General features: G+C 43.6%; 3 protein-coding genes across 7 annotated transcripts; 1 reads left to right on the forward strand and 2 right to left on the reverse strand.

The window, feature by feature from the left end:
* Positions 1-317: 317 nt before the first annotated feature.
* Positions 318-4,602, reverse strand: serpinb1l3 (serpin peptidase inhibitor, clade B (ovalbumin), member 1, like 3). Of its 2 annotated transcripts, none has more exons than XM_051098732.1 (7): positions 4,468-4,602; positions 3,767-3,943; positions 2,553-2,693; positions 2,321-2,438; positions 2,022-2,164; positions 1,164-1,331; positions 318-1,032 (listed from the first exon to the last, which is right to left on the reverse strand). In XM_051098732.1, exons 2-7 carry the CDS (start codon positions 3,932-3,934, stop codon positions 628-630), a joined length of 1,143 nt encoding a protein of 380 aa, XP_050954689.1. In that variant the 5' UTR covers positions 3,935-3,943; positions 4,468-4,602; the 3' UTR covers positions 318-627. The 2 variants fall into 2 exon arrangements, with proteins under 2 accessions (XP_050954689.1, XP_050954690.1); XM_051098733.1 differs by lacking the exon at positions 4,468-4,602 and adding an exon at positions 4,048-4,148.
* Positions 4,603-5,855: 1,253 nt separating this feature from the next.
* On the forward strand, positions 5,856-9,021 carry rmdn1 (regulator of microtubule dynamics 1). Of its 3 annotated transcripts, none has more exons than XM_051098794.1 (11): positions 5,856-6,455; positions 6,668-6,764; positions 6,841-6,928; positions 7,272-7,431; positions 7,509-7,598; positions 7,691-7,746; positions 7,872-7,959; positions 8,038-8,068; positions 8,151-8,284; positions 8,369-8,439; positions 8,601-9,021. In XM_051098794.1, exons 1-10 carry the CDS (start codon positions 6,357-6,359, stop codon positions 8,411-8,413), a joined length of 888 nt encoding a protein of 295 aa, XP_050954751.1. In that variant the 5' UTR covers positions 5,856-6,356; the 3' UTR covers positions 8,414-8,439; positions 8,601-9,021. The 3 variants fall into 3 exon arrangements, with proteins under 3 accessions (XP_050954751.1, XP_050954750.1, XP_050954752.1); XM_051098793.1 differs by having other exon boundaries at positions 5,857-6,455; positions 8,369-8,449; XM_051098795.1 differs by having other exon boundaries at positions 5,875-6,455; positions 6,847-6,928; positions 8,369-9,021.
* A 594-nt stretch (positions 9,022-9,615) lies between these two features.
* LOC127156081 (NEDD4-like E3 ubiquitin-protein ligase WWP1) lies at positions 9,616-20,127 on the reverse strand. 2 transcript variants are annotated; one of them, XM_051098781.1, is made up of 25 exons: positions 20,037-20,127; positions 18,528-18,584; positions 17,404-17,476; positions 17,187-17,325; positions 16,632-16,756; positions 16,375-16,509; positions 16,207-16,273; positions 15,896-16,077; positions 15,410-15,668; positions 15,232-15,327; positions 14,265-14,439; positions 14,089-14,143; positions 13,924-14,008; positions 13,707-13,835; positions 13,045-13,117; positions 12,895-12,966; positions 12,709-12,797; positions 12,143-12,302; positions 11,912-12,045; positions 11,664-11,804; positions 11,460-11,580; positions 11,279-11,383; positions 10,278-10,374; positions 10,068-10,140; positions 9,616-9,991 (listed from the first exon to the last, which is right to left on the reverse strand). In XM_051098781.1, exons 3-25 carry the CDS (start codon positions 17,471-17,473, stop codon positions 9,892-9,894), a joined length of 2,682 nt encoding a protein of 893 aa, XP_050954738.1. In that variant the 5' UTR covers positions 17,474-17,476; positions 18,528-18,584; positions 20,037-20,127; the 3' UTR covers positions 9,616-9,891. The 2 variants fall into 2 exon arrangements, with proteins under 2 accessions (XP_050954738.1, XP_050954739.1); XM_051098782.1 differs by having other exon boundaries at positions 17,404-17,511; positions 20,037-20,119.
* Between the last annotated feature and the right edge of the window lie 61 nt (positions 20,128-20,188).

Below are 20,188 nucleotides of genomic sequence, written 5' to 3' on the forward strand. Positions count from 1 at the left end.
TTTCAATGATTATAACAAGAGCTTCTGTGAGAGCGCTGAACTTTTAAGACCACTGAATGACCTTTCACTCAATATATGACAGATGACTGCAGAATTTCCATGTTATCACTCTTGAATAAGTCTTTAACAGGTTTTCTGAAGACATGTAAATACTTTCATAGTGATATGAAATGTTTCATATAGTTATTTATGCAGTGCACTTTTGTTTGTTTCGTGACTGACTTGATAATGAGGCCCTGAATCAGATTCTTTTTGATAGATGTGGAGCTCAATAAAACATCAGTGCAATTAATTGTGGTATTAAAATACAACAAGGGTTCAGGCTAAACACAGGTTTCATTTTATTGTTGAACAATTACAAATTGTTTATTCCTAATGCTCTGTACAGTACATGCACAAACACTCTAGATGTGACTCCAGATTATTCAACAAAGGAAGCAACACAGGCACTCAGGAATAAAGGCACAAGGACTTTTTTCAGTAGAAGGTCTTTCAGCTGAAACCTTTAAAAAGCATCTAGTGCACAGACCTGAACCCTGTCCCCTCATCTACCGGCATAACGACTTATTCTAAATGGATCAAAAACATCAGAAGCTTCTGTGTGCCGTGTGGTGGAGCGTCAGGAGCTCAAGGAGAGCAGAAGCGTCCGTAGAAGAGGACGCTCTTGGAGGGATTGTGGCGTATGAAGAAGAGGAACGGGTGATCGGCGTGAAAGCGCTCTGGACGCATCAGGCAGCGCATCATCATGACGGCACCGGTGGCTGCAGCGGCCTCCGTCCCCTCCTCATTCACTTCCACAAATGACTTATGCACCACTTTAGACAGCACCAGATCGTTGTTCGGAGACAGGCCAGAGAAATCGGCTCGCTGCAAGTCAAACGCATCCACCATTCCCAGGCTCATCAGGAGAGCTTTCATGTCATAGGTTTCCTCCAGTCGGAATCTGGGCAGAGACACTTGAACTTCCAGAAGATCCATCTTGTCAGGCCGGGTCCACTCCACAAAGTTCTCGTAGGTCAGCGCGCTCTCCAGCTGGACAAGAGAGACGTGTTAATGCCTGTCGTCTGAGCAGAAGACTCCACGTAATCAAAACTGCAGGCGTTTACGGTCACTCTGAGTTAGACAGCACACCACATCTACTGAAAAAACACCAGCGGTCTCACCTTCTGCAGGCCGGTGCTGTCGTCCTCCATGTCATTGGGAAGCATGATCAGCATACTGAGGTCTTTCCCAGCGTACGGCAGCTCCAGAATCTGACAGTTCATCTCAGGAATGAAGGCCAGAGGAAACTTGGCCTTCTGGAACATCATCTGCACTGGCTTCGATTCATTCTGTCAACCATCAATAGAAACACATCACAGTCACGCTCACTCATATCACATGACACCTGCTGCACAAATCATCAAGAAGGAAACCACAGGAAAATTTAACATTCCTCGAATTAAAGAAGAAGAGACAAAAAATTAAGGTATTGTCTGGCAACTGAAAGAATTGCTGGCTGCAGTCTGTTCTTCATCCTAGAAATAAGCACCATCAAAAACAACAGCATCTTCAGTCTCCAGTCATGAGATACATGACAACTACAACTAAAACAAGACAAAAGAAACAGATTCTTCCCCTACTAAACGCATCTCTGTACTCTGGAATTGTCTGAGCCGTTTCAACACTACTGAACGTATGTCGCTGACACTGACATTTAATAATCCTGATCTATTTTATATTAATTTAATTTTATATAAGTGTTTGAGAACTGCTGCCCATTTATTTCAACATCACCAAGTTCAACATCAGCCATTACCAAGTCAAATCTTTCACAAGGCAAGTTCATTTAGACACTTACACACAAAGGTTATTTACAAAGAGATCATTATATATTCCAATGAGCCAGAAAAAAATAAACGTTTACATTTAAAAAGGATTCAGACGAATAAAAGGAAAGGCCACAAACTGAAATGAGAGCATGAAATGTGCAAAACAGTAAAAATGCTTTTGTCCAGTAAAAAGCTCTTGTGAAATCTCACCTTGTTGATCTTGAACTGCACCTCTTTGGTGTGCTCCTCTCCGAACGTCTTCTCCCAGTTCCCCTTGAAGTAGATGGCGTTCACCAGCACCAGTCTGGACAGCGAATCCACGTCTCCCTCGGCCAGCAGATCCTTGATCTTCTCTGTGAGTATAAATGGACAGCAGGAATGCGAGTGTATTATTAGCGATGCAGCACGTAATCCCTCGATAAAGTGATGTCACATTAACAACCTTTTTAATGACGTTTGGCTTCATAACACAGCATTCATTTTACAAATGGGTTCAAACTGTTTTGCACCTTGTGTCTGTTTCTCCACCCAGGTGTTGATGTCGATGCGAGCTGCGTCTGCATTGCTGATGAAGTTCACAGTCTCCAGTTCAGCCTCATACAGTCTTTTTGTGTCACTGAGAAATTTCTGTAACAACAGAGAGAAGAAATACTGACATACTGCATAAATCATTGTGTACATTCCTGAACAAAGCGGGTAAAAACGTGTTCACGTGTTCACTCCGCGTGTGAATAAACTGACCTCGACGAACGTGTAGGACTGCTCCCCATAGAGGCGACTGGCGAGACTCAGCGCGTACGGAGCTCCGGCTTTGTTAATCTCGCTCAGGAGTTTGGTGAAGCCAGCGTGGATCTCTGCCTCTGCTTCAGGAAAATGCAAAGCCTGGAGACAAACAGCCAATGACAGTTTCCTTCATGCTACTGTTGTAGATGTGGCTGATAGTGAGCAAACATCTGAACTCAAACCCTAGCCTAGTTGCACACAGAAAGTCTTCATTAATAATAGTGACATTTAACTTTGAACCATCCGGTTCATGAAAAGTACAGTGTTTAACCAACTATGTTAGTCTGTGAAAGAAACACTGAGGAGAGGAAAGACACCAAATGTGACAAAGATTATATAGATGGCACAACATCTGCATTCAGTCTTAACTAGTCACCTGCCACCAAAAGATAAGAAAAAACATTTGTGTGTGCCCACCCCCGCTGACACATGAGTGCTGTTATTGCTATGGCGATGTCCTTTGACCCTCAGACCCACACAGCATTGCTATGACATTCATTACACCAAAGGCTTAAGCATCTGGACAACCACTAATGTACTTCAGTTCCAGTTTGAAAGGTTTCGAATTAGGACAGAACAAGCTGCCACAGTAAACAAGCAACCTCACTGCAAGCAGAGCTGTGTCTGAAATCTGTCAAACACAGAGCATTCTATCAGTGCGAGCTCATTGTTTTCATCTAAACTGCTTTAGCCTTTATGACTGATTTACAAACCCCGGCCTGACGATAACAGACCATTTCACAACATTTTACTGCCTTACTGTGTTAACATCATTTGCCAAAGGTGGGACTCACAACCCACATCAGTTCTGTGACAAGAGTGTCAGAAAACCTCTTTTACAGTCATGGATGATTCATCATCACATATCAAGGGTACAGAACGAGAGACACACCCGAGACCAAACCGGCCGCTCAGTAAGCAAACAGCAGAAGCATCAACGAATACGTGCCATTCATGTGAAGTGATTTAGACATTCACTTCAACACATGCAATCGTGAAAACACCAAATTAAAACATGTTGGTGCCTTTGCTCTCTTTGTACTTTTTCAGGAATTATTTATTATTCTAATTAAATTGTTCCATTTAGATAAAGTTTGGATGTAACAGGGGAACTTGATGGCTATATAATCCCAAATAAAGACGTGCAGGAATCAGACCACTTTCAGACTGACCCGGGACATCTGAGATGCCGTGTTTCCTCCGGCTCCGAGCGACAGCATAGAAAGAGCAGCGGAGATGCTGAGAGGAGAATAGAAGACATTTGCTGACGCGTTTCCCTCACTGATTTTCTGGAAGAGACTGAGAGAAAAGCGCGTGTGCGCCGTTGACAGATGCTCCATTCCGACACACTGAACACAAACAGAAGAGTACATTATATTTACACACCGTTATATGAACCGATTAGTGAATACGAATAATATGAAGAACAACATTTGGAAAACTAAATACGCACACAGACAAGCTTATATTTATATTTTAACTTCCACGGTTGTTTAAGTTACATTTCATGTACTTGATCTTCCTCATTGTCCGGGCGCTCATCGCTCTCTCAGCCCATTGGACAAACGACCATCACAAGCGACTGTGATTGGCCAACTTTGACCGAACTACGCGTAGAACGTCTTGACGCATAAATATATGACTCGAGGCATTTAAAAAACATCGCACTTTTACCGATGAAGTGACTTCATATGTTTACGTTTATCCTTGACAAAAACAAAAAACATCAAAACGCGGCGTTAAGGTTCACATGACGTATCTTAGTATTTCCGCGTGTTGTTCTGTATAAGACTTAAGAAGCCCGTATTCATTAAAAACTATCAAAATGCTTTACTTAATTGTCTTAGTGATTTGAATCATTAGAGTTACTCACATGCTGTAAAACGGGTCTTCAGTTGGAGGAACTTCCGCAGTGAATGAATCGCCGGAGTGACCGAGTTTATATGAGCAGCAGACACACCCTCACACACACACACACACACACACACACACACACACACACACACACACACACACACACACACACGTTTGTTTTTGTGAATTGTGGGGACTTTCCATAGACTTTTATAGATTTTATACTGACCAAACGATATTGTCTGTCCCCTAACCCAACCCTAACCCTAAACCTAGCCCTCACAGAAAACATGTTTGTATCGTTACACTTTCAGATAAACACCATTTACTATTTTTAATCATTTTTTAACATTGTGGGGACCACAGGCCGGTTCCCACAATGTCAAAAATTTCAGGTTTTACTATCCTTGTGGGGACATTCGGTCCCCACAATGTAGCAAAAACAAGTACACACACACAAATGTTTGTTTTTGTGAATTGTGGGGACTTTCCATAGACTTCTATAGATTTTATACTGACCAAACGATATTGTCTATCCCCTAACCCAACCCTAACCCTAAACCTAGCCCTCACAGAAAACATGTTTGCATCGTTACACTTTCAGATAAACATCATTTACTATTTTTAATCATTTTTTTATCATTAGGCCGGTCCCCACAATGTCAAAAATTTCAGGTTTTACTATCCTTGTGGGGACATTTGGTCCCCACAATGTAGCAAAAACAAGTACACACACACACACACACACACACACAGAGAGAGAGAGAGAGAGAGAGAGTTCTGTAATCCCTCTTTTAGGTTTTCAAGTACGAATACAGTAAATGTGACGAGCTCCGTCAGTCTCTATATATCAGAATGTCTTACACATTCAGTCAGTGCAGATTGATTGACACATGCCATCAGCTCATTGAAAGCAACAATAGTCTCCATCACAAAACTCAGGGAAAGGACTGATGGTTATTTAATTTGTATTGCACAAATTGTGCATCTAAAAGCTTGAGAGCCGTCAGTCTGCCTGTGTATAACTAGAAGGGCTTGGTTTTTTTTCTCAGTCAAGTTAGTTTTTAGTTGTTGTTTTTTTTGACCATATAGTAAAATACCACGACTAGTTCTGAAACTAGCATAACACTTTTGGTGTATTCAGTGTTTCATATAAGCAGAATAAATAAATAATTTTATTGTGTTAAAAGTCAAAATAGCTTAATTGCAATTGTTAAGGATAAAAAACAAAATGTAGTTTTATTTAACGATTTTTTTTGTATGAACCACATTTATCCACCATTTGATTGAACATGCAATATTCACATACATATGCAATTTAAACATTTTAATGGGTGTAAAATGCCACACAGTGAACACTTCATTTCTTGTTTTGTCAACATTCACACATATTTATTACTACCGACGAAACGTTAGAATGTTAAACATGATTTGTGTTTAATAAAACGCAACATTGTTTCTATTATTGCATACTTGCTAAGTAACAAAATAACATTATTTTTCTTTGGTTGCCGTGGTTACAAACAACAACAGCTTCACGCGCACATAATAAAGGCGTCTTCTCTAGTTCTCTTAAACGGCGTCACGTGTTTCATTATGCAACATAATGTTCTTCTGCCACGACTTCTCTGCTAATGTATCGTTTCATCGTCGACGTGAGGTTAAACTTTAACAGACTGAAAACGATAGTTTTTTTCCAGAGGCAAAGACTATTTTGCGACAAGTGCGTATCATTTTACGACAGTGGGTGTTGAGAGGGAGCGCCGCCTGCTGGAGGGAACAGCACAGGAAACAGGAAGCCTTATTAGCAGCGCTGACCTGCTCTACAGCAGAAGCTGAACTATCACTCACATTCAGCTCAAGCGCTTCAAACACACAGAGTAAGAGTCTGGTGCTCAGATTGATCTGATGGCGACTTTATTTGGAGCTTTCAAGCGCTTTGTGAGCAGAAATGTGAAGATCAGGAGGATGAATGAGCGCATTTGGACCGATCGAATCAGAACTTTGGTAAGATCCAACCCTACCTCAGTATTTTATGAGGATCATATGCAGGACATGACCAGCTTAAAGATTGTGTGTGTGGGTGGGGACAGAGAGAACGGGGTTATTGGGTGAAAGAGCAACTGAATGTCAGTCATAGAAGCGATGCTGTCTTTTCTGATGATTATCAATAGAGTTCGTGTATTTGTGAGCAGTGTTGTGTGTTTTGTGACTGTCAGAACAGAAAAGCTTCGTTTCTCGTGGCTGTGACTCCTCTGTCATTCCTGATCTATGAGAGAATCACGCATTTCGCTTCGGTTCGAGCACTGGACTCAGGTAAGGTTCCTTGTGTTTTCAGCATTTACATGAAGTCTTAGCGCTGCTGGTTTATTTAAGCGCATCTTTTGTCCACCTGAAGAAGTTTTAGAACAAGCAGATTATCTGTACAGCTGCGGAGAGACACAGAAACTCCACCAGCTCCTGGTGCACCACAAAGACAGGTAAAGCTAACCCGAGAAATACTTGGTAAAACTAACCTGAGAAACCTAATTGTCCAGTATTGAGACAGGTAAAAACTAACCTGAAGCTGTAGGTGAAGGAGAAGACTGCAGTTTAGTCTTGCCATCTTCACCCTCAGCGGATCAGGATGACAGAGCACTGACAGATGAAACACAGCCGCTTCTCCTTATTTTCAGCCAGAACACAAACATCAGCAGTGTGTTAGATGACATAAAGAGTTTTACCGTATTAACTTTCTCTTATTTTAATGTGAGTCAACGTATTTCAGATGTTACTGTGAGAGGATGACAAGTGAACGTATCTCCTCGTTTGTACTCGTTCCAGTGATGATGCCGAGTTCCTGTGGCGACTGGCCCGGGCGTCCCGTGATCTGGCTTTACTGTCCAGCGTCGGCGCCGACGAGAAGAAGCGACTCACGTACGAGGCCTTCGACTACGCCAAGAAAGCTCTGGAGAAAAATGAGGCTTCCTTTGCAGCACACAAAGTAGACGGTCGTTTCTGTTTGTAAATGAGCACTGCAGTGTTTGAGTATTAGATGTTTTATCACCCTCTCGTCTGCAGTGGTTCGCAATCTGCCTCAGTGATGTTGGCGATTATGAAGGGATCAAAGTGAAAATAGGAAATTCCTACATCATTAGAAACCATTTAGAGGTAAGATGTTAATTGGGGTAAATTAACTAACCACACCAGTTAGTCACATTCACCGCAAAATGAATGAAACATCTTAACGCTCACATCCACAGCGAGCGATTGAACTCAATCCAAAAGATGCAACATCCATCCATATTCTTGGTTACTGGTGAGTTTGTATTCTGATAAATATATATATATACACCTAGATGAATCTGCCCATAACTGGCCATATTGGAAACGTTCAGCAACACAGTGATTGTTCCTTTGACTGACAGTTTGCCTGGTTTGCAGGTGTTTTGCATTTGCTGAATTACCGTGGTACCAGCGGAAAGTTGCAGCTGTTATTTTTGCGTCGCCTCCAACAGCCACTTATGAAGAGGTCATTGAAATTAATAATTATGTAGACACCTAATTAGCACTGATACTTCAGGAATAATAAATGTTTTGTCTCCCTCAGGCTTTGGCATTTTTCCTGAAAGCTGAAGAAGGTCCCGTATAAACGCAAGCACCTTCATCTTGTTCTGTTTGTTATTTTACACGTGACTTTAACATTTTAATATCTCGATTTAGTTGACCCAAATTTCTACAGCAAGAACCTGCTGATGCTGGGAAAGACGTACACGATGCTGAGCGACGTCAAGCGGGCGACGCTGTGGCTCACTAAAGCGCGGGATTATCCTGCAGTCACAGAAGAAGACAAGCAGGTTTGCAAGCAGAGTTTGATCACAGTCAGTTTCATCCGTTTTATCGTCTACGGAAGCGTAATCTTCATGTTTGGCCCAATGCAGGTTCATAAGGAAGCGCTGGAGCTGCTAAAGAAACTCGGCGGATGACGACCGGCAGCTAAATCAGTCCCGAGGTTATCAACCGTAAACTAGAGATGCCTTAATTGTTCTTTGAAATGACTTGCCGTTGATTTGTGTACAATTTTAGACACTTTTAGTATCTGCCATTATCAGAAGATGGACAAAATCTCAGTGTAATGCTGACTGTAATTGACTAGTACTGGTGTGTTTCTAGCACTCCTGAATGTTTGCTGGAGATTCAGAATCGACAGACCTTGACATGACGAGTTCATGGGTGCGACACGCTCGATAGCAAACAGAGCTTGGACTGACTGCAGATCAAAGATCATTGAGTCAAGTTTCAACATGGGACTAATCTGTTTATTGAGTAATAAGGATTTTTATCAAACTCTCATTTAAACTAATCAACACACACGTGCACCTGGAAACTCTGAATACTTCAGTTTACCTCCATTTTCTCATGAAATCATCCTAGAAGGTAGTTACGAAAAATTACAGATGGAACTGAAATGATGGCGTTAGAGTGAAACTACGAAACAGGGTTTTTGTTCTTCTGAGCAATTAATTTTTTTTTTAATATGTCTATATTTTGAGCTCTTTGTGCAAATGAAATAAAGCAAAAACTGGAATCTATATTTATGTTGGCCTCTGAGTTGTGTCTTGAGATGCAACTGACGGGTAAAAATCTAAAACCCACAGGAATCTTCACATCTTCAAGAACACACACACGAGTCCCATCAGCGCTTGAAGAACACGAGAAACACCCGAGTCTGTTTGAAGTCATATATTTTAATATGAAAGATATTCATGGACACAGTTTTCCTCCCCTGACGGTCAAAGGCCACAGAAATAATGAAGTGCTTCGAGCACAACTGACTTCAGCTGCTGCCGCCGTTCCTACCGTGTGCAGAGACTCTGTTACTGGAGGGACGAATACTGATTGACAGTCTAAAGTGACAACGGCAATACTGTCGAGAGCCAATCGTGATGAATGATATGTGAGACAGCGGTCTGTCTGTCTGTCGGTCAGTCTACAGGAGTCAAATCATCTCTCACTCTGCAGGCAGCCATGCAAGCGCTTAACAATCAAACTTAAATGTCCAACAACACAAAAAAAAAAGAAAGAAAAACCCCAGGCACCTGATCAAACTCTACAATCATTCTGTAAAAGCTCTATAAAACTAGAGCCGTAAGTTTGAGTTCTACTATAAAATCCTCTCTAATGTTGGTTGTTTTTTTTTTTTTTTCAGGCTCATTTTAAAAACCCGCCAAATGAATAAAACAAAGCGTTGTTGTATATAGATATCAGCATTGAAAAGATCAGAAGCTCAAACGCTTGCATATTCATGGGGAATCATGTTATGAAGATCGCTAAATGAGGTCTTAAGATAAAGATTTGGTTTAAAATGACAAAATAGCTTATTTACATTGGTTATCATCTGTGCAAGTTTCACGGTTTTGTTTTACTTGGCTGACGCGTCGCCGTAAAGAGGAAAGACGTTTCATCACTCTTGACCGAAACCTTCCGTCTCCTCGATCGCAAAGAGCAGCTTCTCCTTCAGCTGTTCGAAGCTTTTGTAGGGGGGCAAATCCAGCCGGTTAAAGCTGCGAACAGACAAAAAACCAAGTGAGTCGTGAACGTCGTCAGCCTGTGACGACTGGTTTCATCCTGAAAACTCACCAGGTGTGACTCCGGGGCAGCCACGTCTCTTTGCCGACCTTCTCGATGCAGAACTTCTGAGGTCCGTTGCTTCCTGGAGGATGAAGAATCCCAAGAAAACAGTTAAAATGCACACGGGTGACACGTTCTGTACATCATTTTGTTAGATTGTGAAGACTTCGAATGAGCTCATGGAAATCAGAGAAACGGCTGGAGCGACTGAAGACTCACCCATGAGCTCAGCGAAGCCGCCCAGCGGAAGCCTGCAGGTGCCTGTCACGAACTGCATCAAACGCAGACGCACCTCGTTATCCACCTCCTTCACGAACTGCACACAAACACACGGTCACAGCGAGATCAGAACACCATTCAGACGTGATCCGCTTCAAAGGGCTGAAACGAGCCTTTCAGTTCAGTCTGTCTTTAAATACTGAGGAAACGACTGAAACCCAAATGGCTAGTTGACAAATAAAAACTGGACTGTGCGACATAGCAAAAAAATATTAACATACAAATAACATGAGAAAATTGTAACTTCATTCTTACAGTTACAAATAGCATGCGAGAGGTTTATCTTCATTTTTCCATCACACCATAAGACACATTGATACGTCAACTACCCAAATATAAATGGCTTCAAAATAAACCTTATGTAAAAAGCAGGTAAAATTATCCAGCTTTAACTCACAGTTTATTTAAATAAAAATAATGAAGAAAGAAAGATTTGAGCAAGAAACATCTGTGTTTACAGCTGATGTGCTGCGAGACTAGGGCTGGGCGTCATGGCCAAAAATATTACCACGCAATTTATTTACCATTGACATTGGGTAACATTAGCAAACATTAACACGTATGATAGACCTTAAAAATCAATGTGAACATAACTTGTATTAATGTATTATTTTTTTGCTCAGCCTAATGCGAGACTCTTCCAGAAAAATCCAAATAGACAAACTTTCTGAAGTCTATTAACATACTGCTTCAAAAAAAATAAAAATAAAAATAAAAATTATATATAAAAATATATATATATATATATATATATATATATATATATATATATATATATATATTATATATACACACACACACACACACATATAGGACAATGTTAAATGTTTGGAACAGCTCCTGCAACAAGGATCCATGATAAGCAATGAAAAGAACCGTGTGGAAGAGACACTTTCAGATGAAACAAAAGGCAATAGTGAAGTTAGAGAGGCGTTTCACACCTGCCAGAACCAGATGATCTGTTTGCTGTTGCGCGTGTAGTGACGATAGACTGTGTTCCTCTGCCAGTCCTGCAGATCCACCTCCTGCATGCCACACAACATCACCTGCAAACACAGAACCGTCCTGTCACTGACAGCACTTCAGAGGGGTCTGGATGGGTAAAATGGATGACAAACGCACCTCCAGCTCCTTCTCATCAAAGTACTGCAGCCACTGCAGTGGCACCACTTCGTTGAAGCCGTCCAGGAACGCTTTGGTCTGACTCTCGACACCACGAGAAAACCTCCATTCAGCCATCAGCCTGCGGGACAGGAAACACCGTCAGTCCACGGGAACACGTGGCGCTAAAAACGGTTGGCGAGGTGGCGGCCGCCGCGTTCTTACCCGATATACTCCTCTTTATTCTCCTCCGTCACCAGGATATTGGCACCGTCTGCTTTCAGGTCATGCGACGTGATCTTACCCAGGATCTCCATGTCCACTGAGAAGAACATCTCCAAGCCGCACTCTTCGATGTTGTTGTCTCTGCGGATGAATCGCATGAGCGGCGATCAGTCTTAGTCTTATGTGCTCGTCAGCCGTTTAACACATTCAAGCGGTCAGGACGGTTTATTAAAATATGAAAGACGCACCTGATCCAGATGAGAGAGTTGTAGAACTCAGGATCTATTGACTCCAGATCCTTCAAGATCAGTTTCTTATTAAGCATGCGCTTGTAGAAGGGCAACGAGAAGCCGGTGTCGATGAATTTGCCGTGGAAGAGAGCCTGCAAACACACAGCAATGAGCGACTGGTCTGCAGACTTCAGCTTTACTGATGCACGTACATGTGTGTGTGTGTGTGTGTTTGTGTGTGAGACTTGCCATGGCGATGAAGCGTCCGATGAAGCAGAAGTAGGACAGGTGGTCAGGGTTGATGGTGGACGCCGGGTTTATCTGCAGACAGTAGTTGCTCTTGCCAGCGTATTCAAACAGACAGTACATGGGGTTCAGCACCTCATGAGACAGGAGGAAGAACCATTCCCTACACACACAAACACACAACTTCTAATTTAAAAAAAAAAAAAAGTTAACCAATTAAAAAAAAAAAAAAAAAAAAAAAAAAAAAAAAAAAAAAATCAACATTACAATTATTTAAAAATGTTAGAAATGTGGTTGAACTATATATTTGAACACAACGCAAGATTTGATTTTTGGTCACGTTTGTTTTTTAGCCCTTTGTATTCAGAAGTGTGAGCCCCTCTGATCTAAAGTCTTTGATGTCAGTAAAGAACTAAACTCAGCAGATCCTGAGATGATCCGACATTCACAAACAGCACAACACTCTTGCAAACGGTTTTCAAACCACTGACACATGAAGGCAAGTAAAACAGCGGTTCACACGTGTGCGTTTTGTACGGTGCTTATTTGATTCCCTGTGCGTGTCATACCGAGCAAGGCCTCCGTAGTCCAGTCCCTCCTCTCCTCTGAAGATAATGTATAGACGTCTCCTCAGGTCATACGGTTTAAAGTTCATGATCTGCAGTAACAAATAAAACAGGATCAGTAAATGAGACATTCAGAAACTTCCCAGAGTGTCACATGACTGAAGCTTCTGCTGTGTGTATTTCTCAGACCTGCTGGAACGAGTCTTCAAACAGCGTCTGTCGGGACACGGTGATCTTCACGTGGCTGGCCAGAGCGTTGGACTGCAAACACACAGACAACGTGTTTGGAAAAAACATACAAAGGGTTTCATGCGTGTTGAAGAGCTAAGCGAGCGTTACCTGACACAAATAGCGGAAATGCGCCAGTTTCCACCTGAAGCTTCGCTCGTATGCGATCTGTGGACCTTTAGTGCTGCGTGACACACACACACACACACACACACACATACATTCATTAGAGGAACACAGTGCCTGTAATGGCAATACATTTCCATTTAGGTATTTACATTGGAAATGCCAAGATGCACAGTAAAATCACAGTAAAACAAACATTGTGCATAAATAAGGTATGCACTCATTCGAGGTGGATAATTTTTTTTATCCATCAAGACATGCAAGGTATATTCAATAAATAAATGCCTTAAATGCCCTCATCACACAGCACCTCAAATGTTATTGTAGTCGTTCTGAAAAGCCTGAGTCAAAGTCTGTCATCTAATGATTCGGTATAATCTCCTCCCAGAACTTTCCTTCACAAATATTAGGCATCCTAATGCAAAATCACACGACCTCTTTTGTTACTGCACGCTCTCAGTCATTTAATATGGAGGAAAAAACTCTCAGGTCCTTTCTTATTTTATTACTCATATTCTATGCCAGTTTCCCAGAAAGTGAGGATTTTATGTTGAACACATGGGGTGAAAAGTGTTTTCTATGCTAATGTGTTAGGGTATATTCACAACTTTGGATGGAAGCAACAACCGTGAGATAGATCGACTCACACGGCAGACTTGCCCGTCCGCGGGTCACTGAAGGTGGTGGTGCGCGTGTTATGATCCACAAAGTAGCGCACGCCCTCCCTGGTGTAGCGAATCTCCCAGCCCTCTGGAAGCGGGTCTTCGTTCTGCAGCCTGATTCACACACACACACACATACAGGATGAGAGTCGCACAGTGAGATCTGAAGGGTCACAGAGGTCACGCCATGAGCTTCACTCACCCTTGTGTTCGCGGGTCTTCCCACTGCGTCGTCTTTGTGTTGTGATTGACAAAGTAGACGCGATCGTTGGTGTCGACACGGCGCTCTGAGAACACGAACACAACACACTCACACTCACAGACGGACCACACGTGTGCTGTAGACCAGCAGCGAACGCTAACTTACCCCAGCCCGGCGGCAGCGGCCCCAGAGGATCGTTCTCAGCAGACATCATGGACGCCTGAGAGCCCATCAGAGCGACGACACCAGAGAGAGACAGAGACAGAGAATGAGCAGAGCTGGCGGCTGAACTTTGACCCTGACAGCATCACTGTTTAAATCACAGACAATGATCAATGTACCGAGTAGAGGTATCTCTGGTTGAACTGATGCATGGCTCCCTGCAGCTGACTGCGCTGCGACTGCCACTGCTCAAAGTTCCTCACCGACTCCATCGTCGGCCGCTGCCACGTGGTGGTGCGTGTGTTATGATCCACGTAGTAAATCCTGCCGCGGTTATCCACCCTCCGCTCCCAGCTGCAGTCAGACACCGACAGCACGAACGAGGAACACCGTTAGCATCACGACACATTTGTGCAAATAAAAAAAAAAACAAAACGCAACACTTCAATTCTGCTGTTCCCCACGGATCCACGCTGCACACCCATCTGCTTTAAAAACTGCACTGCGCTCTCAAGCAGAATCACATAAACAGTGTTTTAAACATGTTTTAATTAATTATGTCTTAACTGAACACTCCTCCATTAGTCCTGCCACACACTCACATCAGAATTTGTGTCACTGATCTATAATAAACTACTGAAAGAGTAGAGCCACTGCGCCGCCATGCCGGGATTCACAAGTCATCTGACTTCAGTAAGACGCCTCAATATATGTACTACAAATGCAGAAGTACTCATTCTGAAATCGGAATACAAATGTATGCTCCCCCCCAACCAAGATGAAAAGGATTTTAATTTTATTATATTTTTAGCATTATATTTAATGCTGTGTGTTAAATAATGTTTTTATTAGTACAGAAAATAAATATAAATTTTCATCTGTGTTTTTGTTAACAGCATGTATTCTGAAGCAGGTCAGATCATTAACATTTATTGCACTAATATATGAAAATCACACGTGATGCCTGTACAAACTGACCAGCCTGTATCCCTGTAATTATGATCATTCCAGTCACAGCCAGCTCGAGCTGCTCAGACGTCAACCCTAACTGCGACCTGAGACGGCAGAAAGAATCTCAACACGTTTCTGTTAATTCAGCAGCTGAACTCAACGCGGCTGCGGTGTGTTTGCCGTTAGGTGTCTCACCCCATCGGTAAGGGCTGCGGTCTCTCCCAGGTTGTCGTTCTTGTGTTGTGATCGACGTAGTATGTTCTGCCGTGAGGATCCTTTCTCTGCTCCCACCTGAGAAAACACACACTCACTCAGATTACAGCGTAATACATGCATGCGTGTGTGTGTGTGTGTGCGCGTGTGAGAGCCTGACCCTGGCGGCAGCGGTTCTGGCCCGGCCGGAGGCGGCTGCTGTCGTGGTTTTCCTCCATCAGGCGCAGACGGGCTGGAGCTGGAGCTGGAGGCAGCGGCGGTCTGTGTGGTGACCGCTACAGATGAGGAAGAGGAGGGTGGTGGTGATGAGGCGGTGGCAGCGCCACCTGCATGAGAGGAGGACGTACTGCAGGAAACATCAGCAGCGGCAGCGTCCTCATTATCACCCGCAGACGACATCTCACAACCCTCGCCGTTCACTGACAAACAGACTCGGGTTAAATGATCTTAATCTCATCCTGCATGTGTGCTAAACATACTGAAAATAAAAACAAACACTCCCAGACAAGCTAAATAACATTAAGCAGCCAAAGCATGCACATCTGGTTTATTCTGAATTACTATTCAAGACAATCATTACAAAGCACGTTCTGTGACATCCACAGGAAATGAGCAGCAGGACGTGACGCGTGCCTCGAGCTCTCACCGGCTGCGCCGCTCACGTCGCTGCTGGCGGGCTGCGGATTGGCCGTGACCTTTGGACTCGGAGTCTGGTGCGTAGGGGAGGAGTCTCTGTCTCCATTGAGGAGTGGGGAGGGGCTAAGCTCACTGTTGGCAGATGAGGTGGGCGGAGCTTCATTCTCTAGTCCGTCCGAGCCGTTCACAGATCTGCAGAATCACATTAGTAACTGTGCATAGTTAAGTCAACCATATATTTAAATTGCTAATGAGAGAAACACTTGGCACACGGGCTGCACGTATGTCGTGAGAAACCAGAAAACACCTGCAGATTCTCACCTGTTCTGTGTCCTTGTAGAACTCTCGTCTGGGCTCTCATGAAAAGCATCTCCATTCTGATGGACTTCTGGAGACAGACATAGACAGACAGATGACACAGACAGTCAGAGCGCTGGAGGTCAGAGGTCAGAGGTCAGATTTGGGTTAGGGGCGTGCAGGTGTTCTTACTGCTTGCAGTGGTTGAGTTTCCATTGTGCATGTGCTGCGGGTCACACGAGAGCCCGTCCAGGAAGACTGTCAGTTCACCGGTGGACACGTTCTTACCGTCCACGGACAGCGTCAACACCTCCCGCACGTTCTCCACTGAAAACAACACCACCACAACACTCATCTATACTGACGCACAGACCAACATAAGCCGTTTCATCAAGAATAACGTTTCTGGCTAGCAGACGTCGTGCGTTCGGAGGCGCGCTGGGACGTACGTTTGCCGTCATGTTTCCGGAGGGTCTCGCTCAGGTCCAAGGAGGCTTTTCCCAGCAGAGCGTCGGCCTTCAGCGTGTGATGACTCCAAACACTGAAACCCAGCTGCGAGAGTGGCGTTATATTCCTGCAGCGACACACAGAATCGGCAGCACGTCAGAGTCCAGAACTAAACAGCTGAGCACATCAATTCCTTACTTTGTCTCTTCTGTGTTGTACCGGTGAGAAAACACTGATTATTTCATTAAAAGGCTTCAACGGAGAGTCTCAGCCAATTAGCAGCAAATAGCCTGACTGTGTTTCTGACTAAAGTTGGAGCTGCTACGTCAACACAGTCAGCATGACTCAACTAGTGGTTAGCCAAAGACTCGTCAGTCCTACTTTTTTATGTAACTGTTTTGAAGTAATGATCAGCTTTGGAAAAAAAAGCCATTCAGTCATTAGATGACTAACTTGTAAGACTAGTCTAAGCAGTTTATGCCATTAGTCCTGGACCGTCATGAGCAGCACTGCACATCACAATTTTGTACAAGTAGACGTTCGTAAGATGGACTCACAGGGTCAGACGTTCGTCCCATTTGGGGTTGGATGAGCTGTGGGATTTGGCGGTTTTCTTGCTCTCTCCCTCTGATGTCACTTCCACATAGATGGCCGTTCCAAACCAGTTCTTCTTCCTCTTGAGTTTGGCACATGAAACTGACACATGCAGACACAACACACCCTCAGCATCTGAAGAAAACATGTCACTTCCTGTTCCTGTTGGTGTTGTCTTACCGACGGCGTGCAGCTGAGAGCGTTCTCTGACGTTACTGCTACAGTCGCTTCTGGAGGAGCCCGTGGCCATGACCTCAAACACACGACACACTCCATCAACTACAGGACCTGAATGAACACATGCTCAGCTCATTGGCCCACGAGCAAATCATCACTAATGTCATTTTTTCATCTTCACACACTAAGTTTCAGACCGAGTCTAAAGTCTCAGTCCCTTTCAGTAACGGTTTCCTATTCGCTGCGGTGCTGCGTGATTAAATTATTAAATATGTTGTATAAAACTAACATGCTTTTACTTGAATCAAAAGAGCATTTCATCTTTTTAAACTATTAGTTTGTTCATGTCCACAAAACCAGTGAACAAGGCTTGTTTTAATCAAATTCAGATCAATCTTTCCACAAAAAACAAATGGACAGCTATGGTAAATGGCTATGATTTGTTTTTCCTCATGTTAACCACAGCTTCTCAGTATAATCCAGGGATAGGCGACGCGGGTCCTGGAGTGCCGACGTCCTGCCGAGTTTAGCTCCATCCCTGAAAAAACTCACCTGGCTGTAGCCCTAGTAACTCTGAAGACCTTGATTAGATTGTTCAGGTGCGTTTGTGTGCTGGAGCTAAACTCCGCAGGACCGATGCCGCCCATCCCTGGTATAATCGCTGCCGACTGCAATCTTGAACGATTCTGGATTTCTAGGTTTACGCAGCAAAACTTCCAGACTGACGAGCGGTTTCTAAAGACGAGGTCGTTCTGAACGCCAGTCTCTGCTGCTGTGAAGGACAAGCGAAGAACAAACTCGGGATCTCCAGATTCAGACAAATTATTTCACTCCTCTTATTCACAAGTGTAGATCTAAATATACTGTTATAATCAGCGCTTATCACCATTAGTCAATCTCAGCAGCTGTAATAGTACAAAGGTAGTAAATGTAGTACATGAATTTTTGAAAATGAATCAGAGGGCTAAAACTAGGGTTGAAAAAGACAATTTTACCTCAAGAAACATCATGAAAAAAAAAAATTACCCCTGTAAACCGATTCACATCCAACTAACCCGTCAGCACCTAGTCATCATCAAACAATACATCATAAAAAAAAACAAAACAATGAAATATGATCAACTCACAATTGATGTGCGTGAGACGCCTGTGCTTCTTCAGCCGTCACTGTGAGCCATGATTCACTGCAACACAAGAGACTCACATCAGCACAACAGCTCCGGTTATGAAGACCTGCTCCAATCACAGCAACTTTAATCGGCTTAACCACCAGTCCATCCGTGAGAGACGGACAGACAGGCAGACAGACAGACAGACAGACAGATGAAGGACAGACAGCCAGAACGAAGCTGACACTCATCTTCCGGTCACGTTTGCCCTCGCATGACAAAATTCTGCCAGCAAAACTGACTCATCTCTTTGAAATTCACCTCTTGGACGTCCGGTGGAGGAGAACCGTCCCTATCAAATTTTGCATCAAGTTCAGGTTTGGTGAAGTGTGATGTGTGAATTTGCTGGCTTGCAGTGAGCTCTGCGTTGCCGTGTTCGTTACGTTCGTGGGAGAAAGGGCATCAACATCTGTCAGTGGTTCACGACACACATGAGTCTGTGTGATTGTGACGAGCTGTTGGTGTCCACTAGAAAGTGACTACACTGCATGAACCAGTAATTCAGTTTGGTTAAGTCACCTTTACTTCTACACCATGAAGTCTGATTCAAAGCAGCTTCACACAGTATAGAAGTGGAACATAAGAATCAATCACGTGATTCAAATATAAAATAACAATCATCACTGTGCGGTAAAGCAGCTCTACAGTACTGGGATCAGTGCTGCTTTGGTTTCATACACATTATGCAGATTTCATGTAAATGAAGCTTTTGCTCCCTGAATGTTTCAGAAGTAAATGCAGTTCTAAGATCAGAACGAGATAAACACAGAAGGCGATCAGTCTGTGTGATGTTAATGTCTGTTATAATGGCAGTGTTCATAACTTCTTCTCTCTGAAGTAATGTTTCTATAGAAGTGTTTAGGATCTGTCTGTCTGCTGCTGTTATCTCTGTACGGGTGTTTGTAATCAGCTGTCTGTCGGCTGGTTCAGAGATGTTCGTGTGTTTATCGGTCTGTCTCTGTGCGGCCTGTTACCGGTGTGCGCCTCCGCCGCCCGTTACGGACTTCACAGACACACAAATGGCCGTAAATGAGCTTTAAACTCGTTAGTTGTTCATCACTGCGAATCCGGGACCGGTGGATCCGATTCCGTTGTGCAATTCAGTGACTAAACGGCAAATATTCCGCCGTTTATCCGCACACTCATGCTAACAGGCTAACACATTAGCGTCTCGGCTAACGGCGCTCTGACGCGATTTCACGACAAATAAACTGTCATTGCTAACAAACACACACTGCTGTGACCCTCACACTGTCCTGTCACCGACCCGTGTGTCTCTCAGACCCGCAATCAGGCGTGTGTTTGTGTGCGTCTGTCAGTAATCGGGTTTAATCTGGATCAGGCCTGTAGCTGCACCGCCATCTTCACATTTTAACCTGCAGAGCAACCGTGAAACTCTGCAGTTACAATAAAAAGCGTTCAACTGGTCAGTGGCGTGTAACTAATCAGTCAAATACTTTAACTCACCAGACGCTGCAGCTGCTGCGGGTCTGCGGCGCGTCACTGCGGCTCAAACCGACTGAACGGAACTGAGCGGAACTGAGCGCGCGCCTCCTACTGACACTGACTGACACACACACACACTCACTCTCACACACAAACACATCCACTAACACTGT

Source organism: Labeo rohita, chromosome 24, assembly GCF_022985175.1.
Source record: "Labeo rohita strain BAU-BD-2019 chromosome 24, IGBB_LRoh.1.0, whole genome shotgun sequence".
In the NCBI taxonomy this organism is placed as follows: domain Eukaryota; kingdom Metazoa; phylum Chordata; class Actinopteri; order Cypriniformes; family Cyprinidae; genus Labeo; species Labeo rohita.